Source organism: Ixodes scapularis, unplaced genomic scaffold (assembly GCF_016920785.2).
Source record: "Ixodes scapularis isolate PalLabHiFi unplaced genomic scaffold, ASM1692078v2 PGA_scaffold8__174_contigs__length_109621045, whole genome shotgun sequence".
Classification (NCBI taxonomy): domain Eukaryota; kingdom Metazoa; phylum Arthropoda; class Arachnida; order Ixodida; family Ixodidae; genus Ixodes; species Ixodes scapularis.
The window spans coordinates 67894326-67907934 of record NW_024609883.1 but is presented as its reverse complement, the minus strand read 5'-3'; the positions used below and the strand labels follow the sequence as shown (position 1 = coordinate 67907934).

Here is a 13609-nt window from a genome sequence, read left to right as displayed (position 1 = left end):
TGCTTTTTACTGAAGTCACGGCACTGAAAAAGCGCAGATATGTTTGAATGTTGGTTTTGACGTCATTTTCACTTGCCAATTTTACAACAACTATTCTGAATTTTGGGATACTAAGTAGCATACTGTCAAGGGTAAAGGCCGGTGATCCCAAAAAAATAGTTTGTTTGGGGTAGCTCAAAAATCGCCAGAGTAACCCTTTAAAGGGACCATGAAGGCAGTTTCGAAGTTTTATTCGACGATTGAAATGGATGGCAGGGCACGTCTCAGATACTGTTGACCAAGTTCTAGCCCGAACAGAAGTTTGGGTGCCGCACCAATCGAGCAAACAGGCGTGGTAATAATAGCGCCGGGAACGATGCCTGAGATCCCACTGAGGCAGCGGCAGAAAGGTGAACTAAAGTGCGCCGTCGAAGCGTGACGACAGCGGGCACCTCGTCTGGCGATTGGTTCAAACGATAGACGCGCTCTTGGTTTCAATTTCGGTGGTGAGATGTGATGAAAAATTTTTATTTGAACGTTGGATAATCTTTCGAAGTTGTAGTTGTGAATTAATAGGTTTCATACCGTGTATAAAAGCATAATCTGAAACGATCCCTCCGTTTGTCACTGGTTGAACGCTTCCGAAAACACCTTCTTTTAAAAAAAAATTAAATTGCCTTCATGGTCCTTTTAAAAGGATGTAATTCTACTTTGTTCATTTTGCATGTCTCATGCGCATTCTAAAATTATACTGTCCTTTATTGGCGCTGCCCTTTGCAAACTGGTGCAGGAGTGGATCGGAGACAGAACTGGTTCAAAGTCTAACTTGCTATGCCTCATTGTATCAGTTATGGTTTCTTATAACTCAACTCGCATTTGCACACAAATAAGCCTTTCTTTAAACTTGACGCTCCCTCAAAATCGGTTAATTTTGATGGTAGTCTTGCATCACATCATCTTTCATTGTTTTTGTGCCCTTAGACTTTTACGGTTCTCAATTTGGGTTTTGGCTATAAACGGGTGCGCATCTGGGGTGCCGGTTTCCAGGACACGAACGACGCGACGAAGCTGAAGAAGCTGCTGGAGAAGCACGAGCAGCGCTACCGCAAGGCCATTCAGCAGATTGCAACGCTCCAGGCAGAGTTGGACGGACTCGGCGACTCTGGCGCCGGTGGGGACTCTGACAGTGTCCTGAGCAGCAAGCTTCGCGATGAGATCGCCAACCTCAAGAACAAGGTACACCGGTGTTGTTGATACATTGGTTAAAACTCGCATGGGTAGGTTAAAGTCGCACTCTCTTCATAAAATAACACCGGTCAAATGGGCACTGGTCGTCCTAAGCATACTAAAAACAATTAGTCATGCACATACCTTTAGTCACATGGCTGCTGTATTTGGCACCTCACTAAATTTGGTTAGTTTCGCGAATGAACCATCATTAATTAATAATGCTAATTAATTAAGCATAAGTGTTTAAGGGCTAAGACTCGTTTCATTTTTCTTTGACTTTAGTTGTCACTTTTCGGGAGGCTTTGTCACAGAGTTGAATCGGTAACATTATTTGCGCGTTATGATGTTTATAAGCTCACTGGGAGTTTAACTTGTTTTAACAGATTTTAAACCTTCTCTTTTTTATGTATGTAACAATTCCAAGTTGACCATATTTACATTTTTATTTGTACCCACTGGAGTCTATGCGCATAGAGTCTGCGAGCATTTAACTGGTAGGCGGGGACCTGCAGAGGCTTTTGCACGTGTCCTTGACCTGCCTCTGTCCCCTTCTTCGAAGGTGCACGACTACGAGCAGCTGATTTCGGACATCAAGGACGACCTGAACATTGTGAGCAACGCCACTGACATGACTCAGACAAGGCTGGGCTCAACTCAGGTTAGTCTCTTTTTCTTTTTTTTACTATCAAAGAGCGTTTTTGGAGTGTCAAGGATTTTTTTGCGAGAGTTAAAAAATTCTAGGGAACCCTCTTCGGGCTTTTCTGAACCACATGCCGCAAGTTTAGCCTTCCCTTCCCATTTGTCTTGCGCCCAATTTGACCTTTGTAGTAGGTTTTGCTAATGTTTTGGGATGTTAAGGTAAATGCTGTAACGACTTAGTCATTTTTAGCTTTGGGAGAGTCTGAGCTTAACTGATTAACTGTTGCCTTCGAAATCAAGTTTCTAGCCACAAACGAAACGAGAGCAAAATTTAATGAAGGTCAGTGCTGCCAACTGTTGGCAGAGTCACAAACTAAGCCATGAATGAGCCTGGGTCGTTTAAAACGGCCGAGCGCGTCAACTGGGGTACGTAGACGCGTTATGCTCATCCCGAACAGTTTGGGGGACGGCTGCACATTGACGAGCGAAGCTCGTCCAAAACGGTGAAGGGGTTAAGAGAGGGTGATGGTTCCGAAGTGTCGTGCAGCATTTTTTAAAGCTGCATTTGACGTGAGCACTTAGGCTAAGGCAGGGTAACACGAGACAAAAAATTGCAAGTCGACACTGTTTTGTTTTTGTTTTATAGTGTATCGAAAAAAAAAGCATTTTACGAAAATCTGCTTTGGCGTCTCGGTGTTGTGGTCGGTATGAATGACTATAGGCTTGAGCTGGTAGAAGTACAGGATGTTCATTGCCAATAAAAAGTCACAAATGTCATATTTTGCCCTGACTTCTGGGACAAAATGAGACAGCTAGCAAAACAAAATGAGTTGCCCTAAAAAAGAAAAAAGACTGCTCGGTTTTTGTGTTTGGAACGTTTAAAGCCCGGCCTTGTATTGGATCAACTGCACAAAATGGGGTGCTGTTTTGCTCCATGGCTTCACACAAGGCATTGTCACTCACATCTAGTGCAATCGTCGTAGGGTTTGCAGGACTCGTCTGCGCTACTGGCTTATTTAATGAACAAATAGTCAGCAGAGTATCTCCTTCATCCTTAATAATCTTTCCCCTGGTTATCTTTTTTTTTTTTAACAGTAGGTGTTAATTATTTCTTCGACATCCTAGTATGTGAGTGCACGAAGAGTTGTTTATGTACACAATATGCTTGACAAGCTTTCTAGCTGGTCGGAAAGACCCTTTTGTCTGGATCCAAACTGACTTTTATAAAGCACTTGCTCTTTAAATTCATTGAGTTTCCTTGCACGCCTTTGGAGTGCATCCTTTCGTGCCCCGAAGGCTTTGGCTGCAGTGCCAATAAACTGACGCTGCTGATGCATACCTTTTAGTACTTTTTTACGAAGCCCTGGCGGTTTACCTTCTGTACGACTTAACCATTCTAAACCATAAAAGAATAAAAGATAATAGCTCGGGAACAAACGTTAAACCTACCAAAAATTGGTTTACGCCTATTGATCATGATATTATCCCAATTGGCCCTAACATACACTTTTAATTTTAACAATTTTATTGCTGTAACAATCAAATTATAGAGAAATAAAATTTTTTCCACAGTTAGGTAACGAAACAAACAAATAAAATAAAAACTCATCTTGGTACGGTAGCTTTACTCGACTCGGCTGCATCCCTCCAGAAGAACGGAAGCTCAGAATTTCACCACGTTTTGGCTGCTCATCGACCAAAACGGCGCTTTTATTTTTTCTCCAGCGTGTCTCCACTAATGGTAACATATTTGCTATGGAGTAAAGCGGACAAGTGCTGGCACCTGTCGGTGAAGTATCAAATTAATCGCACTGCCAAATTGCACTGCCAAATTCGCATACGGATGGTGCTAAACTTAAAATGTTGCATTCTGCTCAGTGTTTCATTTTTCCCTGCCCTACCCTATACACCTTTCCTAGAAACACTTGACCCCAGGGGCAGCAAACCATTTTCGAGCCCAGTCACCGGGTTCGATGCTAGACTCTCACCAGCGTCCCTACTAACCCTAACCGAGTGGACTGTGATTTCGATAGGCGCAGCCTGCATAGGCGCAGTTTTAAACACTGCTGGCGGCTAAATTCTCGTCTTTTCCCGCTGTATTTTGTGTTTCATGGTGCACATATTTTCCCGAGGTCACTGAGAAAGCATTGTACCACAATTGAAAAAAAAAAAGCAATAAAAACCTATTATAACTATTTTTGTTGGGCGAGCAACAGAACAAATGCGACTGGAATATATAGTTCTAGTTTTTTGTGTTTTTTTTTTACGATAAGTTTTGACGGCGCTGCACGATTTGCCGCATGTCAAATGACAAAGCTGTCAAAAATAAATTGCAACAGAAGAGAGCCGAAAGGCATGCATTTTTCACGCTCACAAATAACGTGTTTACCGATCGATGGACAGGACACGGACATACAATTTAGAAAGTGTTGACATTCAAACAATATATCGTGCGTACCACACGATGCAGCGTTATCCAAAAAGAATTAATTTAAGAAAGATCTCAAATAACACAGTCACAGTCGACGACAGTCACATCTTGACGATCGGACGGAATCCAAGATGACTTCGTTTTGGGGCACGTTTTGGGGAGAGCTTCCTTTTTTCACAACAGCAACTGGGCAAAGGAACAAACGCGACTGGCCCGTTTCCCACCCCAACCCTAACAACTATTTTTGGAGATGACTGAGGATTCTATGCAGATTATTTGTAAGAGGGGGGAGAACAATGTTCGCAAAATTGCGTCGAGGGTCGTTCGACGTCCTTCACCTCCTTCGTTTCCCGTGAATGTCGAGCAGAAAAGCTGAATGGCAGGCACTTACCAGTCTTATTTCTCACAATGGAAGATAAAATAGAAAGGGTACGCAGCATGCATAAAAAAAAAATTAAGTGGAAACTTTCAAGAGGGGCCAGAAAACGTTGAATGCAAAACCGCAGGTAGAGATCCGCGCTGAGTGGGTCCTCACAGTCCAAGAGAGTGGCAGAAAATTTCTAGCTGATAGAAGGCACAGGAGTCGCACCAGCTGCATCAGCATCAGCGACATGGCGGCGGCCTAGGAGCGTTTTTTGGAAAGGTGTATAGGAGTGCAGATTATTTATTTTACCTGCGAGGGAGCATTATAGTTTTTGTGATCTCCTCAGCAACTTTTCTTCAAGTACTACCAAGTTATATTTTGCAAAAGTTAGCGGTATAAAGGAAAAGAAAACCTTCTAAGCAGGACGAGAATTCCATACGTAGCACTGGCACGGACACATTTTGACTTAACTTCCTAGTCACTCTTACAAAATATACATTCAGCTGCCATGTCTGTCATGGAAATGCACATTTGTTTTGAGCACCACTTTTGTAGAACTGCGATCTATGGCAAGGAGGCCTTGCATCAAATATGTACTAACAAACCGAAAGGAAGTAAGGATTCTGTATCGTCACCATGACACTGGAGATGTGTGTCTCGTGCTGGGTTCATGTAGCATGTCTACTCGAAGAATTCTGCTCGTGGTGTTCTATTAATGTGGCCGGGACGTTGCAGGAAGAGCTCCTGGCGGTATCAGATGACCTGGCCCAGCTGTACCACCACGTGTGCACCGTCAACGGTGAGACACCCAGCAGGGTGGTCCTGGACCATGCCAAGGGGTCGCGCATCGAGGATGGCGAGACCATGGGTGAGGACCGGTCCTGTTTCTCCTATTTTTCTTTTTATTTTGTATGCAGTTCATTTCATTCGAGTTTAGTTTTATCTCACTTCCCCAAAGGCACCCTGGAAGGAGCACTTTACACGAAGAGGGCAAGTAACTAGTACAACATAATCTGTGCAACATTGGAAAACAAAAGCGAAAATTCCATGAACAAACACCGTACACAATTAGCAAAAATTATTTTTGTGCATCACGGAATTTGTTTTTATGTTTCACTTCCATGACAATCTGTGTGGGCAATGAATTCCACTCGGCAAGGGAAAGCGGGGAGTTTTGAAATTTGCTAGTTCTGGCGAATATGTTTAGGGATACCGTAATATTATCATGGCAGATGCCCCACCCCCTGTTTTTGGCATGATATGCTATTTTTTCCGAAACACCAAAAGATAGCCCACTTCCAGTAATTGCAGGGCCCTGGCCAATGGTGACCTCTGCAAAAACGGTGTTACTTAACCACAGCTGGAGATAAGCTACAATTGCTGACAGCGAAGGACTGTCGTCTGTGGTTCATCGCCCCCTTTTGTGGTCACAAATTTCGAGGGTCGCAAAATCTAAAACTAGCATTTTTACGGCGGGAGCTGTTAAGCACTAGGTTCTCTAGGATCGTGTCCGTGTATGTCGACACAAACCTACCTGGACACCTACCACCATCTATAAGCGACAGCTGCAAGCACACAACCAGTATGGTTTCCGCCGTAGCTCGTAGATGGCGCAAACCTTTCCAGCTATAATAGAAGAATGGATAGTTGGGCGCGTTGGTGGGAATTCATCGTAGGAAACAGCGCGAAAATCAAGACAAAGAAGAAGCACACAGTGTATCGAGCAGGGACGTAGCCGGGGGGAAGCCCACGGGGCCTGGGACCCCCCTTCCCCCCTCTCCCCACCGAAATCTTCCATTTTGCTGGAGCCTCCTCTCCCCCCTCCCCCTCATACAGCATTTTGTAATGGGTGGCCCCCCCCAAAACAAAATCCTGGCTACGTGCCTGGTATCGAGTACAGCTCCGCTGGTCTTCCTTTTTCACAAAAGTAGAAAGGCTGAACATTTTTCATGTTTTCCTTATGATGCACCGAAAGTTAGCCCACCTCATATTTTGTTCCAATTCGCTATCGATTTCAGGTGGGCTGTCTCTCAAGATATTACGGCAGGCTTTTCCTGAAAAAACAAATGTCCCCCCAAAAATTGTAACGTGCTAAATTTAGTGGAAAGCGTTTCCCCGCTAAATTTAGCAGGGAAATTGAATTTTTATATAGTTGCTCTCTAATTCATTGAATTGCTGTATATAGTTATGCGTCTATTCGGGTTTTCTCACTAAGCAGCGGGCCGTAAGTCCGCCGAATTTAGCGTGACTCCCAAGCTCAGGAAAGCTCATGAATAAACTCTCAGCACAGCTCAGTGCGTCATGCATGTGAACAGTGGAATCTCATTATTTTTGAACCCGAGGGGGACCAGAACTTTGTTTGAATAATGCAAGGTTTGAATCACTGGGAGTTTCCTTCCTGGAAACGCATGAAACGAGACGTGCATGTTAGTTTGAATTACCAGAGTTTTAATTACCAAGATTCTTCCCATATGATACGTAGGTTTCTGTGCTTTCGGATAAATCCGATAAACAGCCGCCGGTAAAATTTTCGTCAATTCAGATTTATTCGATCAACTCCAAATTTTGATGCACCAATGCCACTCCAAAAAATAAAAAAAATATGGTATTTTACAGTAAAATTTGGTCAGCACATGGCGTCAATGGTCCTGAGAAAATATTACCCCAGTTTTGTTTCAAATCTCGCACCATTGACAAAACGGGTCTTACCGTTGATTTTGTCGAGGTTCATTAAGAACAACAAGTCAGTGTACTTTCTGGTCATGTCAAAAGCCACTGTTCGGGTTTTCAGCTTGGGCCATTCTATTTGTGCTTAGAGGAAGGAGAAGTCATTTTTTGTAACAGTGAAAGCTGTGAACGATAAAGGTTTCACAGAAGGGGGAAGAGTGGGTGGGCAGTTGAAGTTCTATTTTACGTCCTTTACCACTTCACCCCACGCAGCCGTGGTGGGGTGGGCTGATGGATAGGATGGGGTGAATACAAGCTTCCCAGCGACTACCTCCAGGAGTTTGTTGATTTTAAGGTATTGACGTTCATCGAAGCAACACTTGTGGGCAACTTTTTTTGTTGGATACATCAGTATTGCCGATAGCAATGGCACCAATGCCAAATGCAGCTGAATAAATGTTAGTTGATACAAGTTCATTCTTTCGAATCTAGAATATGTTTCCACACAGGTGTTATTTATCTTTATTTTTGAGAAATAGGAAACACTGCAAAATTAAGCTCCGAATTTAGGACAATTGGAAAGAAAACAAAAATAAACTCAGTTCAACTCCAAATTTTCGACAAAAAGTGAACTGAAAAACACACTCTCCGATTAGACAAAAAATAAACTCCGAAAACATGAAATCATAATTGTAGGGCAAGCTGCGTTTCGGGTGCTGCTTCGTTATTTCTAAGACCTCCCCTCATCCATGCCACCAAGCTAAGCCTAATTATTTCTCCACAAAACGGCGACCATTGTTAGCGCATGATTCAGCAACCGACCTTTAGTTAGTATAATGATAAATATCAGTGTCAGTAATAGTGGTGCAGAAGCTACCATTTTATGTAGGGACTTCTAATGAGGAGTGTTGGCAACTGTGGAAACATTTGGAATCTTACCTAAAGACCTCTTCCGCCCGCAGCATCCACGGAGGACGTTCCATCAACGGAGAAGACGCCTGCGACGGATGGCCTGCCCATTGAACGTCTACGCACGGAGCTCTTCCGTGCGGCCCTGCTCCGCGAGAACCTCCTCGACCCCTCGCAGTGCGTCACTCTGGGCGAAACGCTCAGAGACCAGGTCCGCCACCTCCGCGTCGCCGTGGAAACGACCATGGAGATGGGCCGCAACCGCGTGCCCACCATTGGCGACGGCGCAGGCTCCATCGAGGAGGAGGAACTCCAGGAACAGGTCATCAAGCTGAAGTCTCTCCTGTCCACCAAACGAGAGCAGATTGCAACGCTCCGTGCCGTCCTCAAGGCCAACAAGCGGACCGCCGAGGTCGCCCTGACCAACCTCAAGTCCAAGTACGAGACAGAGAAGGCCGTGGTCAGCGAGACGCTGTCCAAGCAGCGCCACGAGCTCAAGAGTCTCAAGGAGGACGCGGCGACGTTCGCGTCGCTGCGCGCCATGTTTGCGGCGCGTTGCGAGGAGTATGTGGCGCAACTGGACGACCTTCAGCGGCAGCTGGCGGCAGTGGAGGACGAGCGGAAGACGTTGAACTCGCTCCTGCGGATGGCGATCCACCAGAAGCTGGCGCTGACCCAGCGTTTGGAGGACATGGAGATGGACCGGGAGCGGTCGCATCTCAGGAGGCACACGGGCACGCCGCGAAGGGGCCCCGCCCAGCAGGGCGCCTCGACGAATCAGCAGCAGCAGCGCGGGAGTCCCCACCACACCTCGCTGCCTTTCTTCGGCTATGGGAGTCACCAGCGAAGAGACTACTGAGGCGAGGGGTGCCCTGTTGTTTGCCGGGATGGGGGGGGGGTCCCCCCCGAGCGTTGGGCGGTGGCCAATCGAATCCCGAAGGCCTCTGGCGTTTTTCTGGAAGAAAGCAACTGGAAAGGAGACTCGAAGCAGAAGATGACTTGCTCTTTTTGAGGTGGGATGCTGTTTCACTTGTTTCCGAGGTGGTGTGTGTCCTTCTGGACAAGCCGTTGGAGGGAAGTCTCCAAACAGAAGACAAGTTTGTGAACGAATTGCGGCTTCAAGTCTTCGACAATGACCAACGACGAACCGCTCTAGAAGTCTGTGGCGGGGGTGCACTTCAAGTCTCTCATGAACCTGGAAGACGGGACACAAAGCTAAGGATGACGGGCCGTCTCCAGTATCGGGATGATACCTTTTGCAGTCTGAACCGGGTTATTTGCACGGTTACCTGTCCTGCAGAAGAACAGTATTTGCAGCTTTAGGAGCCATATGCTTTTTTCATATCCTTAAGATATGTACACAGCAACAAAGAAGTGGCAAAAGAAAGGAACTTTTTGAGGATTCCGCTGTAGGAAACCTCCTCTTGGTGGAACGCTGGCTCCCGCATGGAATTCATGGTTGTTAGCAGGGGACTGCTACCGCCAAAGGTTGACTGCTCTCTGCTCTCGTGACAAGGAGGATCATTGTGCGGTGTGTCTCTCGAAGACTTGGCCACCAGGAGGATTACTAGAGTGTGATGGTCAAGCATCTACAAAGTCTGTCCTTCCAGATCCTTCCAGGACAAACCCTCTGAATAGTTTGTTCTTCAAATGTGCAGTGCATGACAATTTTTCCAGTATGGTCTGTGGTTAGTAGTTACAAGGTCAAGTTTGGTGCCACTCAGAACGATGCCGGTTCCTCGAGTATAGCGTTGGTCCGAACAATCCGTTGGGGCTCTGGACGCTTCTTATTCGAGGGCGGTATGCGACGCCTAGAAAGGAGTCTTGGTAGGTCACGAATATTTGGTGCCAGGTTTGGTTGAAACCTTAGGGGACATGTTTTTCTATTTCCTGCGCCACGGTTGAAAAACCTGGAGGGTTTGTACGGTTCGGTTTTACATCGTTCTGCTCGGGAAGCTTCGGCAGAAGTGCTGATAGTGGAATGAATTGTCCGGCCTAGGTGCAAGATGGTGTTTTTGAGTATGAGGAGCATTCCAGTCGAAATCATTTTACTGCAAAGTTGTTATGCATGATTAGATTACGTAATCGTCTAACTGCGTTTTTGCGCCTTCCCTTTTTTTTTTACACTTTGTTGCTTTTACAGCGACGGTCTTCGGTTGGAGAAGGACTTTATATTTTCGAGATTGGAGAGCTGAGACTGACCGACGCTTTCGGTGATGGCATACGTCTTATTTCGTCAAGCGGTTTGGCTTCTGCACGTGCATGGCACCTCGACAAGAGGCGGTTTTAGTGAAATCTCCAAAGAGACCTAACACTAACCTAGCTAGCCTTGTTTATTGACGGACGCAACTTATACCAGTCGCTGCGTTGCGGGTTTGGGCAGTCGTGTATCCACCACTGTTTCGTGATTGCCCATTATGTAAACCTTTAGAGACCTGTGTTGAGAGTTAGTGGCAGCCTCTCTGTGTAGCCGTGGTGGTCGTAATTAGCCTCGATACAACTCTGGTCGGTCGAAGCGGCTTCTCGACGACCCCTGTGGGGGGGGAGGGAGATTGCGGAGTACGGTTTTTTCTGTTCAGTTGCTGGCAACTTTGTGTCCTTTAAGATGTTTGAAGCCGCCGGGTGGTTTCTAGAATGACCGATCGAAAGTTGTGCGAAGTTCACCCCTAACCCGACAGTGCAGAGGAAGCTATGTTCTCGTTATATCAGTCATACATCTCCTTTTCATTGCGTGATCACACACTGTGCACATGCTTGTAAGCGCAAGAGGTGATGAAAGGAAGGCAATGGATTGATTCCCACCGCGCCGTCTGTTTAGGGGTGAACGAAGCGTAGACATTTCAGTTGGATGGGTGCAGTCGTGCACCAAAGCCTCCATACCTCTGAAACACTCTGTGGTCCTGTAAAAATGCCTCGTTCGTCCTCTGTGTCTCTTAGACGTTTTTTCACCACCTTGCGCGAGTTTAATCTGTGGATAGTACGCTTTTGGGAGACATGCCTGTCCCCCTCTTTTTCCTTGTACCACAACTTACTTTGCCCTAGCGTAATTGAGCGAAGTGTGGTGGGATCAGTCAAGCCAAACCCCTGAGAAGTGTAGTGAGTGCGATGTGTATTGAAAAAGTGCCTAACCACAAATTGTGCCTTCCTGCCCCCCCCCCCCCCCCCCCCCCCACCCACTTCCTTTCCCTCAAAGTCCCATGTGTCTGCCCTTCTTGCAAATACACCGTGAATATGTAATCGCTGTTTTGCAACGATTCCATTTTCCTTGTTTTCAAAACGGTTGCATTGTTTGAAGACGCATGCGTGTCCCATATAGGATTAATCGGAACCATACTTGTTCCTTTTCGCTAAAAGAACTTCCAGAGCCGAAGTAGACAGCATTGACGCACTCCACCGTCTTTGTGCCACCTTACCTCTCTTTGCATTTCGGAATTCGACGACTGGTGAACCCCAAGCGGCTCAATTTTCCCGAGCACACACCATCGGTCCTTGCTCAACGTTAGCGGAGACTGATCTCTTTGAAGCACGCTTACGGCACTTTTGGGTCAGTGGCAGCATACCAAAAAGATGTTTCGCGACAGAGAAGTGCCACGAAGTAAACGAGCGCCTCCAATAGGAATTCGGAATTGTTTCGTGTAAACCATTCTCAAAAGTGAAATCTGCTCAAGCTACGATCTATGCTGTTTCCCAATTAGTTGTGCTGGCGATTTTTCAGACTGTTTGTCGCACGCTTTTTATTTATTTTTTAGTGTCACGCTTCGTCTCATCTATACTCAAGTTTCCGAAAAGGCTGACCTGTGAAATGTCCAGTAGGACTGAATTGTTTTTTTTTGTTTTTTTTCTGTTCTTGTTTGCGAGGGAACAAAATAGCCCTTTTTGTATGAGCACCAAGGGACAAGAAATGATCCACTTAATAATAGTAATTATTATTATTATTATTATTATTATTATTATTAGACGCACAAGGAGAAAAGTTTCAGAAGGCTCGGAAGCAAGGCACGCGCACAATTCAAAATCCGACAAATCATGTGACCTATCGGACGCATGTGTGTCTGTGTCTTGCATTGGTGGCAAGTCGTTGAATTTGACGTGCTTGCTTGTGGCCATCTAGAAAGTTGATGTCTGACGTAAAGACGTCACGTCGTCAGCCTTTGAACTGTGTAAGAAAACTTTCAGGACAACTCTCAGAGATGCAGTATGCAGATTCAGGATCGTTGCATAGAGAGGCATTCAAATAAATGCTGCAGTTCACAAAGAAAAAAAAAAGAAAATTGCCAGCATTTTGCGTTTATAGATTGATTCCACCAGAAGGACGTGGGACGACGGTTGGTTTGGTCCTTGTTGCTTTTTTCAACGGCTCGTTCTTATTTAGGAATGGCTGAGAAGCGCCCTTTGCCGTCCACCGCGGTTGCAATTGGGCCCCCGTGAAAAAGAAAAACGTCCAAAGAAAAAAAAAATGTACATGGTTTGCTTGTGTGGTTTCTTGTCTCGAAAACTTTCTGAACTGGAGGGCCCCTACTTTGGAGTGGTGTATTTATTTATATTTTATGCAGAATAAAATTCTATGAGGTGCTTGTTGTGAGGTGAATGCAGAGTCTGTCTGTCTGTCTGTAGTTGCAGGTGCTGCAGCAATCCTAGTCTCTCTGGGGGGGGGGGGGGGGGGGGGGGGGTGCATCGGTGAACTGCCTTGCTTCAAAATCGAGAATTGCATGCTTGTTTGGTCTGAATGACAGTCTGAAAAGGCAAGATTTTAGTTGTGCAAAGGTTTTTCTGAATGTTATCTTTCATCTTATATTTGATCTCTGGATAAAATGTGCAGCTTTGGGAACTTTTGAATTTTATCCCAGAAAAATAATATTGGTCATTTAGATTTATCTAAAAGGTAAACGAAATTTGGCCACGTTTGGACGTTCTTTTATAGGTGGTGTGGGAGGGCCGGGAGGTTCGGGCACTATGTGCATCGTGCTTACATAATTGTGTTGAGTCAGCAGCAAGGTTGTGCAATGCTAACAATTTCAGTAACTGTGTTGGAGACGGGTGCAAATGAAACAAGCTTTCATTACAGTCTCTTATACCGGTAAATACATTGTTGTCTTGTATGCTGCCGAGACACTTTGCAGCCTGTGACCAGCAAACTACCTCATTGTTTCGTACATGAACCATGAAAAACGAATGCACATTTCATATTTAGTGTGCATTTTATTTTATTTTAGAAAAGGGTTCTCTGCAGTCCCTTGTAGGGCGTCACTAGATTGTTTGTGTTGCAAAAACTTCATCTCAAGTAGGCAAAGTTGCATAAGAAAAGAAAAAATTTTTTTTTTTTTCGGGCCAAGGAAGGTGCTGGTAAGTTTTGTGCAAGGCTGGTACCTCGAGGTCACTTTAAGGGGCCC

At 45.5% G+C, this 13609-nt stretch overlaps 1 protein-coding gene across 1 annotated transcript in view; it reads left to right on the top strand.

The window, feature by feature from the left end:
• Positions 1–12807, top strand: part of LOC8028897 (protein bicaudal D) — a 38010-nt gene extending 25203 nt beyond the window's left edge. Inside the window, exons 8-11 of the mRNA XM_029988310.3 lie at positions 1027–1215; positions 1769–1867; positions 5379–5511; positions 8273–12807. Coding sequence (XP_029844170.1) covers positions 1027–1215; positions 1769–1867; positions 5379–5511; positions 8273–9078 — 1227 coding nt within the window. The 3' untranslated portion in view covers positions 9079–12807. The remainder of the gene's footprint in view (positions 1–1026; positions 1216–1768; positions 1868–5378; positions 5512–8272) is intronic.
• Positions 12808–13609: the final 802 nt, after the last annotated feature.